The 18,651-nt window shown below is 42.2% G+C and overlaps 1 protein-coding gene across 1 annotated transcript in view; it reads right to left on the minus strand.

Annotated features, from left to right (window-relative positions):
* ERN1 (endoplasmic reticulum to nucleus signaling 1) overlaps nt 1–18,651 on the minus strand; it is a 37,663-nt gene that overhangs the window by 5,732 nt on the left and 13,280 nt on the right. The window contains exons 5-16 of the mRNA XM_086473823.1: nt 10,310–10,343; nt 9,275–9,347; nt 7,663–7,735; nt 6,688–6,810; nt 5,745–5,846; nt 4,975–5,236; nt 4,265–4,343; nt 3,359–3,521; nt 2,375–2,493; nt 1,846–2,037; nt 987–1,242; nt 146–236 (exon numbers count right to left, since the gene is read on the minus strand). Of these exons, the coding sequence (XP_086329949.1) occupies nt 146–236; nt 987–1,242; nt 1,846–2,037; nt 2,375–2,493; nt 3,359–3,521; nt 4,265–4,343; nt 4,975–5,236; nt 5,745–5,846; nt 6,688–6,810; nt 7,663–7,735; nt 9,275–9,347; nt 10,310–10,343 (1,567 nt within the window). The remainder of the gene's footprint in view (nt 1–145; nt 237–986; nt 1,243–1,845; nt 2,038–2,374; nt 2,494–3,358; nt 3,522–4,264; nt 4,344–4,974; nt 5,237–5,744; nt 5,847–6,687; nt 6,811–7,662; nt 7,736–9,274; nt 9,348–10,309; nt 10,344–18,651) is intronic.

Consider the following 18,651-nt stretch of genomic DNA (forward strand, 5'->3'; position numbering starts at 1 on the left):
GAACCATGCAGACACATGCAAAGTACTCTTTCAAAATTTTCATTTCTGTTCGTATTAGATATGTGGGTGGTTTTAATTAAAAAAGACAATGCAAATACGACATTCATTGGTCTGTTTAATGCTGAATGCACATACTGTCGTCTACCTGTAAACAATTGTCCCTTCAGCTCCGTGTCCCAACACATCTTTTGGGTTAAACGAAATCTTGCCAACCATCACTCTGTTTGCTGCTTCATCTGAACAAAAACCAAGAAACAAGGACTGGTTTAGGATGGGTCAAGTCCACCCTTCACCCCTGCACATCCTTCTGGGCCAGCATGGAAAAGTCTCTTTGCTTATGTTTAAATGAACACCTCAGATGATCAAACCAGACTAATGTCTCCATTTTGGTACCCGTGCTGAGCGGGCAAGTACCCTCTGGTGACCACATGATCCAACATGCCGCGTCAAACACGTTCTGTACATGACCCCGATCATGTCTCAAGACAGGGTAAGAGACTAGTGGGTCTCAGCAGACGAACTCTTTCTACAAAGTTTTACGGATGTCTTGTGGACTTTAGGAACTGCTGACTGACAGTTAAAGAAGAGGGGTTACTAGCAGTTCCTCTGAATAGCCTTTGAAGGGACCCAAAAGAGTGCACAGGAAGACCAGACAGGAAGGCAGGCTGTGCTGGATAACCCTTATTTCTTAATTCCAGTTTATCATAATAATACGTGGTTTTATTTATATGAACCTGTCCCTAGAATGGCTACAAGGTTGTAAGAATAAACTACCATAATCCCTCAGATGGCAAATAATCCTGCTCAAAGTTGGGGCATGCCACACGTGCACAGAGTTTTGCAAATGGTCAGACTAAATGACAGCCCGTTTCAGCTTTCTGATCTATGACGTATCATCAGTAAGTATTTTAATTGGTGTGCTGTATCATCGCACAGACTGGAGAAACACAGAGACTCACAATAAAAAGACACTGGATCAGCTTTACCTCCCTCTTCTTGCTCAGTGGAGAGGCAGCTGCCAACATCAGATGTGGAGATGCTGGAATATGCAGAATGGTTTGACGCTCTGGGGGACATATTTGGTGTGCTGGCAGCTGAGCTCTCTGTCCGTCCACAGGAGGTGTCCAAGAAATCTGCTTCTGGGGGTGGATCACTGGGAGCATGAAAGGGCAACTTCTGTTGCTGCAGGAGCTGTATCTTCTCCTCCAGCTGATGCTGCCGCTGTTGCTGCTGATGTACACTCTGTGAGAAAGGACCTCAGTTCCGTAAGTGGAGCGAAGGCTCTACAGTCACACACCACAGGGAACTCTACAGCTATTGGGGCAGCTACATCCAAAAGGTGGGAGGAAAACTCTCTTGTTATCAGCCAAGTGGGCTGGGGAACTTGCACTCACACGCTTTCAGTTTCATTCTGAACTTCCATTGCAAAGCTAAGAAATCACACTGGGTGGGTAACGTGGCACGAGCTAACTGTTACTAGGCTGACTAGGTGCCGTTAAACCACAGAGGATAAAGGCTTTGATGCAAAAGCTGGAAGACCTGACAGTGCTTCAGGTGAGGGAGAGAGAAGTGAAGCCAATCGTGTTAAGATCATGTCTGTGAAAACAGTAACACACGCAAAACCCCAGAATTGGTAGGATGAAAATAAAAAATCTCCAGGGTTGGCACATATGCCCAGAGAAATCACGGTTATGTCAAATTTGTAGCCTTTGCTCCCCACTGCACATCTGTGAGGGGGAAAAACCCCTATAGTGCGTTACTTTAACTCCTGCGGCCTTTCTTGGGCTGTAAAATGTTACTGACTCTCCCAAAACTCAAAAGCACATCCAGCTAAGTCAGTGTTACCATTGGGTAAGTGATGATAAAAGCCACCCAGCCCACAAGCAGGAAAGTGCTGAGAATGATTGTGGCCATGTCTTTCAACATGGAGTCCACAGGAGCCTCCGGCCGAGGGACAGGCCGCGCAGGTTTCTCCTCAACATCCTTTGGAACAGCAGGAGGCACTTCCGTTGAGGAGCCTTCAACGATGTCAATAACCTAAAAGGCAAAGAAAGCTCTGTTAGCTCAGTATCTTCACGGGTAATGCAGCATTTATACGCTAGCCTCTCCGCTAAATCATTTTTAATAATTTCTAACGGTACCGAAGTCAAAGAAAGTTTTGGATGTGGAGAAAAAAAAAAAGCAGTGGAAAGCCCTAGTTCTGAAATAAGGAATGACACGTCATCATATCAGCGATTCTAAGCGCTATGTACGTAAAAATCTGACACAAAACCCACGAAGGAATTCCACGTAGCTTTCCTTCCGAGTCCTTCCCCAACTTCTACTCCTTTATATTCCTCTATCACCCAGTAAGATAATTATTCTCATCACAAACCTCTTCAATAGTGGCTTTATCAGAGTCAGCCGGAATCACGTTTTCAGGCCTCTTTGGTAAATTGCTTGGAAATTTCTCCAGGATCTTTGTGGGGGCAGATAATGGTGTTTCATGGTGCCCTGTAAGTAAAACACATTTGTTTTGTGAAATAAAGAGATCTCCCTTTTTAGGAAAGATACTCTTGATTTCAGCATCTTTGCTGAAGAGCGTATATGAAGTTGATTTACAAAAGGCTTGAGAACATCCCAGAACAAAAGCTCAAGTTAAAACGTTTTTCTCTCTGTCCTTCCCAAGCAGCCGCAGTATTACCAAAGAAACGGATCACAGGAAGAGGAAAGGTGGCAGTTAAAAAAGCTGAAAGTTACGCCCCATCCCTGCCACAGGGATCCTATGGCACATACCACTTAATTATAAACTTGCATCACTTAAAACTGAACTTCAGACAGTTCATTTTTGAAATGAAACTGTAAATGTCCTGCAAATTCCAAAATTTTGGAATTTGGGACACACAGGACAGGCTGACACTTCAGCCTCTGTGCCATAATCCTCCATTTGTAAAAGGGGGAAAACATGACCCTCTGCTACATACAACGAGAATTAAAGTAACATTATGCACAATAAAAAAAATCCAGAGGAGCCAGAACACAATATTTACAGTAAATAATAAATTATCTACACCCCTCTCTGAAGGAGGAGGCAAATAATGAACAACTTTCCCCGTACTGAGCTAAGCACTCCTCATCCTACCCACTGAATACAGCGGGGGCCTTGGGAAACCCAGTATGCAGCTGTATACTTAAAGACATTAATTCATATGCAAATAAGGACAAATTAGAAACGATTATTAGAATTCAGTAATTACTGCCTGAGTTTAGGCAACCATTGTGACTGATTACAGCAGCTGAAAGCAGCTCTGGGGTTTGGCTGAGCGCTGCCCTCCAGGCGGCAGCGCGGCCCCGCAGGAGCGGCAGCCCAGGCCGGTACCTATCAGGAGCCAGTCGTTCCAGTAGTTGAGCCTGGTCTTTTCTTTCAGCCTGCCCGAAAACTTGACATCCGTGCTGGGGGTGATAACACACTCGCCGTTGTCTTCGATCGTGACTCCTTCTGTTTTCGGACCCTCTAGTAAGGGTATGGCACTGCCGCGGGGCTGGAAAGAGAGGTTGCTGTCACAGCTCAGGGGGTGCCATGTCCCTACGACATGTAAACAGGCACCGAAATGAAAAGATGGAGGTCAAAATTGGTGGGCAAGCCAGAATTCCCGCCAGCAAAGTCACCGTAAGTAAACACGGCCATTATGCCCTCAGCAACTGCTTCAACAACCTTGGACATTAGACCTTCCAAGTTACACGTTGCCTACGAGATGAGATTACTCTCTCTTTTTTTTAGGAAAGTTAAACAGGATCTTTATTTCCTACCTGGACAGCCACAGCGTGGGCAAAACAAAACGATGATGCAGTTTCCTACTTATGGGGAATTACTCTCACGAGCAAAAGAGCAATTTTAACATGAAGCACAGTGCAGCCTCGGGTCCACCCCTGCTTGTCTTGCCTGGCACAATTCCTGATGAGCTACAGTCACTTCTCTGCAGCATTTGAAATTATTCCTGAATACGGTCATGCATTCTAAGGCTGTCAACGGCTTCAGGAAATATTTAATTTGCTATGCATTTCTTGATCGAAATCTGCAATTTAAAACCAGATTTCTGTAGATGCACAGCCTTCAGTATTTTATTTTCTATTTTAATTGGATTTTTCTATGGCAAAGTTGTCCTTTTTTATATATTTTTAGGCATGTTTCCATTTCACCTTTTGTTTTAAACCCCGGACAGTACTAATTCTGCAAAGGCACTTTTCAGCAGGGGTCATTCAACTCTCGCAGCTCCCAACTTACCACAACAGTTACTCCCTCGTGCACCATCGATGGCGACGCGTACAAACTCGTGGAGTATTTTCCTACATACAGAGTTGGTCTGGAAAAAAAACGCTAAGTGTCAGAAAGTAGAAAGTAGACAAGTGGGTGTTTTACCGTCTTACCTAAAGTCTTGGCAACACAACCTGCAGAACTAGTGCATGAGTTTCTCAAATCATCAATATTTATATCTTGAAAAACCTGGATCTGTAAAATTGTTTTAAGTACTGCTAGGTATGAAGCCATGCTTTTTAATTATGAAAGTATTACTAGTTGATTATTCATGTCACAGTTACTCATTTGACATAACTCCTGTCCCACTTCTGCATTATTCAGTAACGTGTTTGCCAAAATGCCATGCACCTTTTTTATCATGTGAAAGGCTTCACGTTATAAAAACCAATTCAATTCCTCACTGTAAGAAACTACCCAACACAGACCATCTGATTAAAGGTATGAATATGCATTTCCTAAGTTTACCATAGGGTGGGTATTTTTTTGGTCTCTGCCTCATCAGCAAAAGATCGAATACGATATAAAATAACGGCTGGAGAACTAGAGCTGCTTTTATATATTCTTTCCACCGTCTTGAAACTTGTAGAACAATCCTTAACCGAAGGTATATACATAAGGTTTTAACGACAAAGCTCGGTCAAACAGACAGTGAGAACCACAGGAATGTTCATGCTCACGTCAGTTTGCTCTTGGTCTCCGTTTCCTTTGGGAAAGGGTATTTCCACTTGGTAATGTGTCCAACCTCCCCAGACATGAACGTCAAGTATCGCAGAGTTTCTATCCCCACGTTAGTGTGCATAACTTTCCGCAATCCTTCACGCTGCCAGATGTAAAAAGCTACCACAGGAGAAGCGTAATTCTGAATCCACAGCACATCCCCAGACTCGCTGTCTACGGTCACCACCAGGCCATCTCCGTTAGACACGAAGTGGGACATTTCTGCAACACACAAACACACGGGAGGTTCCCTGGATTGCTGCAGTTCTGGCTGTACCCATCGCCAGTTCAAGCCTTACGCCAGCTCTGGAGCCCATTACACCTCACATTGCAAAAGGGCAGCTGATGGGCAAACCACGTCCGAATCGGGCGGAGGCCGTGCAGGTGCGATGCCACAGCACCGCAGCAGCTTTTTTCTGAGTGTGCACCACAGTTCAGGTTTGCTGCCATCCTCTCCTGCCATTTCTCACTGAATTGTAAGGAGTTCTCCCATTAAGAGCCACACCTGCTTAGATTCAACGTACCTGACGCTACCCAACAGGCTCTACACACTATGGCGTGTAAAGGATAAAAACTGGCAGGTGCGTATCAGCTGCACAAAACCCAGCCAGGCAGCTTGACCTATTAATTACAGAAAAATCCCAGGATATTCTTGCCTGTATGCAAAACCCCAGGCCAATATGTGGGAGGAAAAAGAAGAAAATAAATAAGACAGCAATTAAATTCTTACTGTATTTTATGTCTTCATCAGGGAGAGTAGCTGCATAATCAAAGTAGGTGGCGTTCCATCGCAGCTCCTTCTTCTTGGTGTCATACATCGTGATCGTGTACTCTGTTAAAAAATACACAGTCTGTGAAGCAAAAAAACCTATGAGAGAACAGAATCGATCATCTCAAACCTGAGACACTCTTCCAAACACCCCCCAGCCCACTTACTGCTCTCTGCATTTCATCCTCCCAACACTCCTGATACACAAACACCTCGCGCCATTAAAGGCAAAGCCCGACCCACTCGCACACTGATCTACAGGACGCTGGGAACAAGCCCTGCGGACGGTTACTGCCCACGTTAGCAGCGTTCTGGTTTTCTGCACAGCTGCTTCTGCCGGCCTTCGTTTTACTCACAACTTCCCAAGCCCTGCCCTAAAACTCGGCACACCGTGCTCTGTAACTGAACTCTCCCGCTCAAAGCACACGTGAATACAGAGGTCAAAGAACGAGTCTATAGCACAAACTCCTTTTTACTAGTCCACGCCTGTATGGCGCTGGTCTAATTTTAACAGTTACTTAGAACACTGCCTTGTAATTTCAGTGGATACGCAACATCTCCATTTTCTTTACACAGTTTTTATAAAAGCTGTATGTTACAGAGCAAACTTGGGTTCACAGCTGCCACTGGAATGCACTGTTAAATGGACTATAAGTGCCACTTAGTCAACAGGAAGAATAATGGACCAAGCCTACTGCCAAAGTTTAGAAAAACAGTATCATTCTGCTGCTATAGAGTTAATAATTTTTCTGTGTAAAGTCTAAAATCATAATTTACAGAAGTTTTTCTAAGTAATAAACTTGAAAACCTGAACTGATCACAGGGTCATTTGTTATGAGCCTACATTAAAAACAACGACAACAACAGATTTTCTTCTAAGCTGCAGGAAAAAAAAGCATATGACCTGTTCTCCCAAGGTACAGGAGGGATGTTGATGGGCAAAGACTTTCTGCAAATGAGGAAGTCAAGGTTTGCTGTTTCTCCCCAGTCATGAGGTCAATCACGTACCAAATATCCTGCTTTTTACCTGAAATTATAATTTAAGCCACATTACCATTCTAACAGAGTTCTGAGCGCAGAAGAGGAGACTGAAGTGCTCATGTTGAAGGACAGTAAGTGGAAAAAAATTCTGAGTGTCTACACATTGCAAAGGAATTAAGGACTGCAATCCTAACATCCCACTCAAGACTACGTAAGCCGTGACCTTAAATATCTGTTTGACATGAACACGTATGTGCTCTGTTTAGAAGCTTCAAATAAACATTCTTCACTTTTTTACTGGAGAGACACAAAGTGGAGAACCAGAAGTAGGTACCGGCCCTTCAGGAGACTAAAAGTCAATACTAAGTTCATCCTGGTCCTTCACACATTTTACTGCTGAGGTAAGCTGTGATGGATTTCTCCTCCCAAATCCATCTGCAATTAGAATGAGTCAGGACAGTGAGTCATCAATTTGTTATTATCTGTAGTTCAAGTGACCTGACTGTATGTCAGATAATGGAGGATGTCTAACCATGTGGCAACGGGATTTCTAGTTTAATTCTAATTGTCAGGCAGTCGATGACATTCACAAGCATAAGAAGATTTTAAGTAAAAGTCACATTTTGTTGAGAGGTAGCATCTCGAGAAACCAAAACACCCCATACAGGCTATTCACTGCTTAGAAAAGCTATTTTCTCCTTCAGGAAAAGTAGTTGGTTTTTTAACCTTCAAACAGCAATTGAATTATATGTTAATCAGATTTTCCTGTCGTCAGAAAGGTTCATGAAAAACCATAATTAATACCCAAAATAAAGCGTATTTCCATGCAGTCTGTCTGGGACACATTTTGTAGTCGCTGAACATCTTACAGTCCAAAAGAGATAAAACCCGAGCTCACCCATGTACAGGATCCCATCTGAACTGCGACAGGGAGATGCCTGCACCAGCTCTGGGATAGTAAATGGAAGTTTCTAGGGAAAAGAAACAGCAATAAAAACTTATTCACATTGGTGTGATGGTCTGCACATTTGTTCCCAGAAAAGGGTGGTCAGAAAACTTCACAAATCTCAAATGACACTTTTTTCTTGTTTGTTTCTCCTTGTTGCAACAGGAGAAAGGCACGAAGAATGGAAGAACGACTTGCAGCCGAGAGGTCTGGAGGCCAGGCCTGTGGTTTGAAGATCTACCATCATCACTGCCAAACCACCTGGGCTTCAACATACCATGGCTTAAGAGCCTCGCCTGTAACGAGCAGAAAATGGCTCTCCACGGGGCTGTACGGTAACATTTATAAAGGCTAGACACCTTCACAGGAATGAAACTGTCGAGAGGGTGAAGCACGAATCTCCACCTGAAAAGTTCTGGAGAGACTGCCAAGCCTGTACTGCACTGACGGAAGGGGTGACGACCCTTACTAGGTTTTAAGAGACTTTTATTGGGAGGAGGTCACCAGAGTAACAGACAAGCTGCACCAACAAGATCAGGCCTTTGATAAATTTATCTAAATACGGTAGAATTACTCCACTCTTGCTTAAAACTTCTATAATAGTGATTATATTAAAAAAATTAAATTAATTAAAAAAGAAAGGATATTAACAGAATAAAGGAATAGGTTCAAACAGATTGCTGCTTCCTGGATTCACCCCGGAAAAGAACCTAGAATCATTTTGAAAGTAACAAGCTGGCTGTACTGGGGGGCAGAGGGAGAGGTGAGTAAATACAAAAACATTTAAAAATATTAAGGTTCTTAAGGGAAATACTAGCAGCTGCCAGAGAAAAGAAACTTGTGGGAAGCCAAACATTTTATCTGAGTATCACCACAAAGTTTAAAAATAAAAGTCAAAAGTGTGTGGGTTACACGGATTGGTGACTCTTTTGAAAAGGTTCAGCATTCTTGTCTGCTTACTAAATCTATAAAGACATCTTCTAAAGGCCTCAGCCCAGAACATATATTAATCCTGCCTTTTGGCAAATGGTTTTAGAAAACTAAGTATTTGGGTGAAAGTGACATACCCAATTTGTATTAGTAGGAGTAAACCTTTCCCATCAAACCGTACCAGGATTATTCAGTATTCGGATAATACCACATAAACTTTAATTGTCATCGTCATTGTTTTAGCAAGTTACAGAAAAATAGTACAAGTGGACAAAACATATGTGGTGTTGGTATTTTCAAGCAGAAATTATTTCCTGATGGTCACAAGAAAGGTGGCAACTGTCTGCTCTAAGAAATGAAGTACGTTTCCACCCTGCAAAGGTGCCAGCAACACAGTGGAGGGCACTGCCACTCCAGAAACCTGTATCCTAACACTGGCACAGGCCACGGCCGCTGGTTTTCGGTGAGTCTGATCAAGCTTTCCCAAGCGACCAGGACTCTCCATTAAACGGTACGAAAGCCTGCAGAACTTCACAGTACTGTCAAGAAAGCAGAAAGTTCCCCTGGGGACTGAGTCTGATTAGGGCACTTTTCTAAATGTTATCAGAGAAGGGAATTTAAAAAATATACTCACGGTCAAGCCTTCACTATTCTTACCGCCCAGCGTATACAGACTGCCATCATTTGGGTCTGGAAGAAATGCTGGCCTAGGATTTAAGCAGCAATTATGAATGATAAAAAATGTACTGTGCTTCTCAGAGAACAGGAACGCAACTATGGTCAGTACTGGCTTTACAGAGAAGTTGGTCTGACAATGATATTTTAGTTTGTGTTACCCAGTTTTTGACGTTTCATTTATTAACTGTGAAAATGAAAAAATATAAAGAAGTTTCAGAAAATTCAAAGACTCAAATGTGGCAGGAAATCATTTGGGTGAAAGCTTTTAAACAAGATCTGTATGCTTTTAAAATGCCACAGAATTAAAAACAAATGAAACGAATAAACAAAAAGAGCATAAGGAAGAAAAGGAACAATAAGAGTTGCCAGAACCAGTAAATTTGAGAGGTAAAAAGGCACACACACACCCACACACCCCCCGCAAACTACAGAAAAACCCAAACCAAACCCCAACATCAAAACCAAACCACATTAATGAAAGGACGATACCACAGCTTCAGAGACACAAAGTTAAAGCCCCAAATTAAATGTGAGATTGCCATGCTGGGGAAACTACTCTGTAGTAACAGCCTGAGGGTTTCACCTGAAGGTTCTGGTAGTGGTGCCGGCTGGAGTTTCCTATGCTTCCCTGTTTTTAGTCTTTCATTTGAAGAGGAGTACAAACCCCGGAGATCCCTCCCCAGCTGTTTCTGTCATGTTCAAAGCTGCTCAATCCCGCTGTGGCACAGCCAGCACACTTGGGCCTTAAACCTGAGCAAAGGCTTGAGAGAACAGACAGCAGACAGGATGTTTCTTCTTGGCACTACAAGTAAGAGAACTGTGTGTAGCTAATTATATCCTTCCTGGATCTGCTCTCAGCCACCTTAAACTGACTTGGGCAAGGGATGCGACTTTCCTAGAACACAGATTGTCCTGGCTCAAATTAACGCAAATTTCAAGATGTCAGTGAAAATCGAAGAAGCAGTAAATGAGATAAAGGAGACAGACTTACTCTTCCACGTGTATCGGCACCTGGAGTACAGGATCTGCATAAACAGGAAAAGAAAAAGTCGTAATACCGGCAATTCAATTCCTTGAGCTCCCGCGATACAGGATTAAGTCAGCAACAGCTTGCTCCTTTTTGAAAGGCTGATGCAGGGAGTTTGAAAGTGGCCGTCTCAGCAGCCCCAAGGATCTCCTGTTTGGTCATGACAGTAGGTTTGTAAAATGGGAAAGTACAAAGCACTCGAGAAGTTTTAAACCTTCTGAAGTTCTCTGCTCAGCTTTATGCACACCACTTCCCAGCTACTCTGGGAGCAGACTCGGAGAAGATGGCAGTACTGTATTGTCTCTTGGGTCTTCTCCTTATTTCTCACTTGGACAGAGCACATACAGTCTGTTAGAACTGCCTGCACACACGTTAATAAAAACTCTTGCTGCCAGTACGTGCGTGTGCTCGCCGGGCGCTGGCTGCCCAGGAGGCAGCTGACCACAACGTGCAGCACCCCCTTCATCGTGCAGGCTTCAACAACCAGTTTTACTTAAAACCAAAGCACAGTTAACGGAACTTGGCAGGCACTGTGAGAACGGGGACACAAAAGTACGTCTCTTGGTACTTTTTAATCTGTATTTTATGAACTTGTGCTACTTTGTGTCTCAGGTACCTTGTGGGTCAGGCAGGTAAGCATATGCTTTCTGCCCAACTCACCATTTACTTTAAGATGCCCCACACAAAGCGAAAGTCTAGTGCTACACCTGCTGAGAGGAACGGGAAGACTGCCAACCACTTCGGACCAGAGTACGATGCAAGTCAGAAAAAAATTAGTTCCACTTCCTACTCCCAGAAAAAAAATCTCTGTGATCAGCATGTCACTGAAAAGACAAACAGAAGTCTGCCAAGGGCTATACAAAGTTACCTAAAACCTGATTTTTTTCACTTAAATAATCTCCCCACTAAAATTTATCCAAGAATCCACATTACATAAAAATAAAAAGGTTTGGAAACAAAATGTGATGCTAATCTAAATCCTTACATATTAAAAGGTAAATTAAAGAACAAGAATTTGATTTTAAGGTAAGGTGATGTGACCTCAAAATTACTGAGGCCTCAAAAAATCCTGAATCATGGGATTTTCAATCCTGATGCCAAAACCACAGAAGTTCCCAGATCTGTAAGACGTACTCTACAACTTGCAAGACAAATGGGTGTGCTTACTTATGGGTACATTGGCAGAAAGTACCCCAGAGGTCAAGAGGCTGCAAGGCATCTTCGCTTCCTCCAGGGCAATCAAACCATTACACCAGAATAAGCCTGAGTAAGAAGATGAAAGATGACCAAGCAAACAAACACTGTTTTTTCACCTGTTCTGTCTCCATGCAAACATCATGATGCCGCAGGAAGGAAACAAGAACAAAAACAATGACGTTTTGAGAGCCTTTGATTGGGAAACTGTCACAAATCCTGGGCAGCTGGAGTGTACTGTGACATTTGCAGAGCTAATCAAGACAAGAACAAGAAATTCAGGTTCATTACTTGGGGCTTACAAAGCCTCTACCGCCCTGCAGTATATTGCACCACACGAACTGCTTGGTTTGATGATACTGGCCTAGGAAGATGTCCCTTCGTTTTATATTTTATATAACAGATCAAAAAACCATAAACCCCTACCCAAACAGCTCTCTAGCTGCACTGCAGCTGAAAACACTAGTTACCAAAAGATGCACATATAACATCACAGTCAGAAAGAAAGCATAATACGAGGAACTGTTATTCAGTAAAGCTATTTTTATGGATTTCATTTTACAATAGAAAACACTCTCAGAGCAGCTTTGTTCAAAACATAACTTCACATATATATTTTTCTCTCTTTAAGCCTAAAAAAATATTCCAGCTACATCCTCAAAGCTGTCAGAACAAACTGCTCAAAAGCATATGAAATTTCTGGGAGCAACCCCATTAACCGGGGAGGGCGCAGTGCGCTACGCCAGCACTGAAGCACACTACCCCTAGCAGAGTCGCTGCTCGGCGAGCAGACTTGTCAAGTTTCACGCTTTGCCTGTTTCCCTCACCACATGGTTACTCACCGCTGCACTGGCACGAAGAGTGTCAAACGCCGTCTCCCTCCACATCACAAATTCCCTCTCATGCAGGGCCCTGCAGAGCCGTGTGCCAGCACTGGGTGGAAACCCGCTGGCGGCCCAGACACAGCCTCGTCACGTTACCGTACACCCCGAGCCTCATACACAGGGCAGCCAAAACGCTGAGATAGTTTGGCTGGTGCTCTTGACAGTCCCAGGCACTGACATGCAGTCATAGCAGATGGAGAGCAAGAGTACCCATCTTGAGCAATTTTTCTCTTAATGATGAATTATCACCATTAGCACTGTTCACTGACGTAAGACGGCGATGCTACGTAAGTGTAGAGCTCCACATTGTATCATAAATTCCATCTCATTTATTGAAAACCCAAATACACATCAAAAGGCCCTAAGAATAATTAACGTTCAAACAATGGAGCCAAGTGATTCATCGCTATGTATCTGTCTCTACAGATCACACTGCTTAGTCAGACCTTTATTCCGTTAACTACATCGCACAATTCATTTCGATCTCCTGTGTGAAGAAACTGGTTTCAGGACATGTTGGGAGGGACCTCCCTGCTCCAAACTTACAGCTGATGCTACGGCAATTATTCCTCAGTGTTTGCTTCAAGTATTCCAGGAGCTTTATGATACCTAATGCAATACATGGTGACTTACATCATCATCTCTCCATTAGTAAAGCAAGCAAGAAAAACTCATTAGGTGACCATTATATAAAGTGGTTCACCTCTGGAGTCGAACTGCTAGGTTGAACTACTAAAAGCAAACAGTCATCAAATTTAAATACTCAATGTAACCATAAGTCAGGGTCAAAGGAATAAAAGAAGAAAGAGACATTAAAGACCATGGGCTACAGTTTCTATAATCATAAATGCTTCATGGGAAGGGAAACTCAAGAGTTTTGCAAAAGAAATAGCATCATAAATCATCAGAAAATGGCACCTGCCTCCGTTGAAGTAAGACTTAATGCAAATGCTACAAGCCTTGCTAAAGGCAAAAGCCAGATAAACTTTGCAAGTCTCTTGATAAACTGATTGCTCAGAGAGTGTCTTGCTTGGTAAAAAATAAACTGTCGCCTGTGGTGACGATGCCTATGGCTACACAACAGCAAACTTCACCAACAGTGCTTGAGCAGCTTTGTCCTGCCTACAAACATCTCCTCAAATGATCACTAGTAATAACAAAGTTCCACGACTTGTTTTTGAAGTGGTAACTGCATATGCATTGCTTCAGTATAGTAATGCAGATTTTCTTTAAAATAATTTTCTAGTCAGCCTAGGCAAAGCATAAGAAAATAGTTTCTTGTCCAAATTATCTTCAGAAATTTATAAATTTAATTCTAATGAAAGAATTGCTTATTCTCTGAATTAAATGGAGGTGTGGAGTTGTTACATGAAATCACAGTATAAAACTAGTACGATCTGAGTCAAGTTCCAAATTTTCTAACTGCACTGTGACTGACATAACACAACATGCACTCTACAGTAGAGCAGGAGAGAATGCAATTTCCTCAAACGTTGGAGTATTTCAGGTTTATTTTCAAAGAATGCTCAGGAAAACCTGAGCAATTACAGAGATTTCAAAAGGTAGATTATATTTTCTAGCAACTGTTTGATCCTGGTTTGTCCATGACATTTGCAGGAGAGTCTGGTTAGTAATGCTTTCCTGTAGCTCCCTCTCTGCCCCCAAAATACAGTAAAAAATAGTAATATAGTACAGCATTTTTGGACTAGTAACTTGATTTTACTTCATTTTCTAAGACTGGGCAATCTGCTTTTACCAAAAAAAGATGCTCCACTCTGCTTCAACTCTCCTGAAGGTCTGAGAAGTGTTGCATGATTGCATTGACCACATAGCACCATAACAGTGCAAGAAGGAATAGATACACATATTTATGTGCAATATTTACTTGCATTAAGCTTTTACTCCCAAGCTTATATTTCATCAACAAATGTATCCCACACTTTATTAAACGATGCCAGAAATCCCACAAATGTCTCTTCAACATCGGCAGAGAGTTCTTCTGAAGCACTCTTGCACATCAGAAGACATGAACGAAAGCCTTGTGGCGAGGTCCAAGCTGTTCAGCGTGTGCTGTACAGAAGCATCGTGCACACGAGAAGTCCTTAAACTGTTCTTTAGTATCATTTCTTCAGTATCAAGAACAACAGCGCTTAAGCAGAAGAGAAAAAAATCCTGCTTTTACTTGTTTTCTCAGTAACTGAAATTTGATTTACTAACAACGATGAAGAAGAGGTAGATGGAACAGATTAAGATGTTATTACAAAGCAGCAGGAAATATTTTTAATACTGGCACATGAACCAAAACACTGATTATTCTGATAGCCTCCTGCAACACTTCAGTGTTGTACATGAACTGTTAGAAAGCATTTAGTATCGATGTCTGATCCATTTCCACGCGTGAGGCTATTCACAAGAAGTGAACACGAACCAATGGAGTAGTTTATTTTCTGAAGGGAAAGGGATTCTCCTTTCACCACTAGCACCATCCATCTGGAAAGACGGGCTGTGGGCAGCCATCTCCCTACATTTTTAGCTACTGAGATGAGGTAAATTTTCTCATTTTCTTAAACACTTTCATGATCTTGAACTAAGGTTGTAGCTCTGCGAAGATACTTTGAAGACAGACAATGAACTCTTCACACTCACTTTCATGTGGTTTGGGACACAGTCCAACTTTATTTCAAAGTTTGTTTAGAAATAAGAACTCAGTTTAGATAAAAAGAGAATCTTGAGTTTAATTTCTTGTCAGCTCTTGCAATAGTTTTCACATCCGTTCATATTCAGACTAGTAGAAGAATGAGTCGTCTTATAACCGAAGTCACCTTTTGCTCCGCAAAGGGTCAAAAAAGTTCTCACAAAAGTCAGAGAACTGAGGCCTTATCTTCTCTTCAGCAGCTCAGCACTCAAGTGTTAACGTGCTGGGACTGGAATCACGTAATCCTGCTTTCAAAACTTCCCTGAACTGCAGTTCCCTGTAATTAGGCAAGTCATTCTAATAGGCCCGATCTGTTCCAATACCAACAACAGCGATAATAACCACGGAACAAAGCAGTAAGTATTTTGTATCGGAACAAATACTTTACAGAGAAAACGTGATAAAAATGCATCTGCCTCTCCCTTAAGCTTCCATTCCCTGCAGCAGAGGAAAAGCCAACCTCGTGCAACATCCTGCATAAAGCTCTTGGTATGATACCCTGTCCAAAAGCTTTCCAGTTTCTAGACTAAGAAAACAAAGACATCAAAACAGCTATGGAGCGGGGGGCTGGGGGTGAGTTAGGAAGCAGGACACCATCCTGCAAATATCGCCAGTGCTGGAGGCAAGATGCAGTTTTCCAGTGATATTTTCATGGGATTTCAATTCGTTTTTCCTGCAGCCTCCACTGAAGCAGTGTGTTAACGATTCCTACATCAAAATCCTACAATTCAATACACGCTAGCTTTGGCTTTTTGATCTGGTAATACACACCTGTGGGTAAATAAGCACATGCACACACTAGTAGTAAAATTATTGCCAGTGATACTCATCATTAAATTAATTCAGCAACGGATATTAATGCCCACAAGCACACAGAGTGCCAAGGGCATCAGTAGAATAGAAATGCCATTAGAAGACTGATGATACCTCTCCCTGTCATTGCGGGACTTAAAAAGTTATCCTCTAAGAACAGAAAAGCTTTCATTTTTACAAGTTAATAGAAGGATTTGTAAAATAACTGTGTCAAGAAAAAAGGAATTAAAAGGCCATTGATCCTAGATTATAAAGATTTATTCTAGAACTCTTAAGAGTTTATTCACAAGTACAGCAGTTATTAGAAACCTGTTAACATAATGGCTGTCCAGTAATTTAGCACATTATTTGGCTCAGTTACGCTTCCCTGAAATTAGCATTTTGACCTGGCAGCAGGCGGATGTCCCAACGCAATTTTGGTTGTATCACGGCCAAAAAATATTTGTGCTGTATCATTTGCTTCTGAGTTGGCAGAAGTATACGACAAGTTTCAGATATCTGGAAATAATTCTAACCCATGTTTTGCATACATCTATGGAAAAAAAGCCATACAAACAATTTTTGAAACTATAACCATAATGCTAAATATAATGCATTTGACTTCTGTCCATATTTCACAAACCCATGATAAGATAAAATTTGCCCTTTGACCAAAACCAAGTCTTTTTTAATGCACAGCTCTATCTGCGTATTTTCATGACGGTAATGGCCCTTAGGTAGAACCAGTGACTGAAAAGGAGAAGTGGGAGATTCTGAAACATGAACAGTGAGTCGCTGTCCCACTGGAATGAGCTGCAAACAACCGTTTCCTGACCTGAGGCCCTACCAGAAGATTTGGGCTAACAGGCCAATTTAAAATCATGTCATCCTCCCCCGCTGTCGCAATGGCAGTGAGGTTAGATAGATACTGCCAGACCACCCTCGGAATGTGCTGAGAAGAGTACTGCTCCCCAACTGTTCTGACAATCCTTACGAATTTACAACTATGCACAAAGGTACTTCTTCTTGCCTGGGAATAACCACTGTTATTCGAGCAGGACCTACAGATCTCAGATTTGCCCTTTAAAATCCACCTATTGCATACCACTGACACAGCCTTTATACCTTTGCCTTACCATGACTAGCCCACTGAAGTCCATAGATATCAGAAATCAAAACCTTTAAAACTGATTGTGTGCCACCGTTTTTTCCTCGCTACAGAGAACTGAAGATCATAACAAAATTTCTGCTGGCTTTAAATCCAGACCCAAATCTGTATATATTACATGTTCTTCTGGCAAATTACTTTGAATTAGTTCTTAAGGGGAAAGTTTTTAAGGAGCTGGTGAATGAAAAGAAAGAGATCGCTTTGAGCAGTACAGAAGGACACACAGAAGTGCCTATCAGAAGAACAGAGAAATGCTCTGTCCAAGAGTACAGTTTGAAACACTACGTTCTTAACATCTCAATGTTCAGTATTCTGCTCACTAACCTAAGCTCTTGAGTTAACAAAGATGTACAGGATGATTTTTACAAAGATGTGAGGGAACAGGACAGTCTTAAAATCACATCCTGAAAGCTCACACTGAAATCAGAATTATGAATATAAAGTCCAATATCAAGGAGAAAAGCATTCTCTAGATCCTGTCTCGCCAACAGGTTTCCTGTCACCATCTCTATCACTGTCTACTTTCCAACCTGCATGTAAAAGCAAACCTAAAATGCTGCACCCCTGTACCTTTCAGAGGTCTATAGGAAATGACCAAAGTTTAATTTCCAGCAATTCTCGGGAAGAGATTTCATCCCAAGTAATCTTACTGAGGATGCTCACTAAGTATCTTGCCAGTGGCAAGGGAAGAAAACATGGAAGCCTATCACTCTGTCACTTAGAAGTGACAGCTCCTTCTGTTGATCAGAGATGGCACCGAGAGCCTTATTTAGTCTCTGATCCTAAACGTGTGCCACACTCTTCCAACACCCTTTCAAACAATGTGTTTTCACAAACAATGTGCCTTTCAATACAACGTGTGTTTGTGGGGCCACAGCCTCCTGGAAATTTGAGGGGAGAAGGAGTGTGGGTTCTTTCTGTGAACTTTCCAACCACATTCCAGCTTTCCAAGGCCCAGGGAATGAGCAGCATCGGTTACCTGCCCACTGAAAAACCCTGAGAGCTGTCAGGCAGTAGAACCCATTGAAGCCAAAAGAAAATTAAGGTATTAAGCACCCTCAACCAGCAAGTCCACAACCTTGCTATAACTGCAGGGAAAGCAGCTTTATTTCTGAACTACCACAGAGTCCTACTACTAACTGACCCATTTCTTCCCCTGCTTTATGGGGAGCACAAGTATTCAGACTGCCTTTCTTGCCAGCACTACATGAAGGCAGGAAACCCAAACACATTATTGTGGTGATAACCACTGGCTCATTTACTCTGCACACCTAAGATAAGCTTCAGTGCTAAATTAAAACAAACCACACATGGCAAGATTTTCATGTTTGTTTAAGTACTGCCTGATAATGAACGCTGCTTTGTTTTTCCCCCAATGAAAATAAAATGTATATGAATTGCCCTTTGTTAAATACCTTGCTGCTTAAGTGCAGTACTAAAATGTTCTCTCCCTCATGAATGCTGCTGCAGCACTCCAGGTGACCTCCACAACTTCTCAAAGCACATGAACTACAACACATGGTTCACTGTCTGATAATCAGGGTAAAATGGCACCTGCAAGAACACTGCTTGC

This window comes from Leptosomus discolor, chromosome 15, assembly GCF_034619465.1.
Source record: "Leptosomus discolor isolate bLepDis1 chromosome 15, bLepDis1.hap2, whole genome shotgun sequence".
Lineage (NCBI taxonomy): Eukaryota > Metazoa > Chordata > Aves > Leptosomiformes > Leptosomidae > Leptosomus > Leptosomus discolor.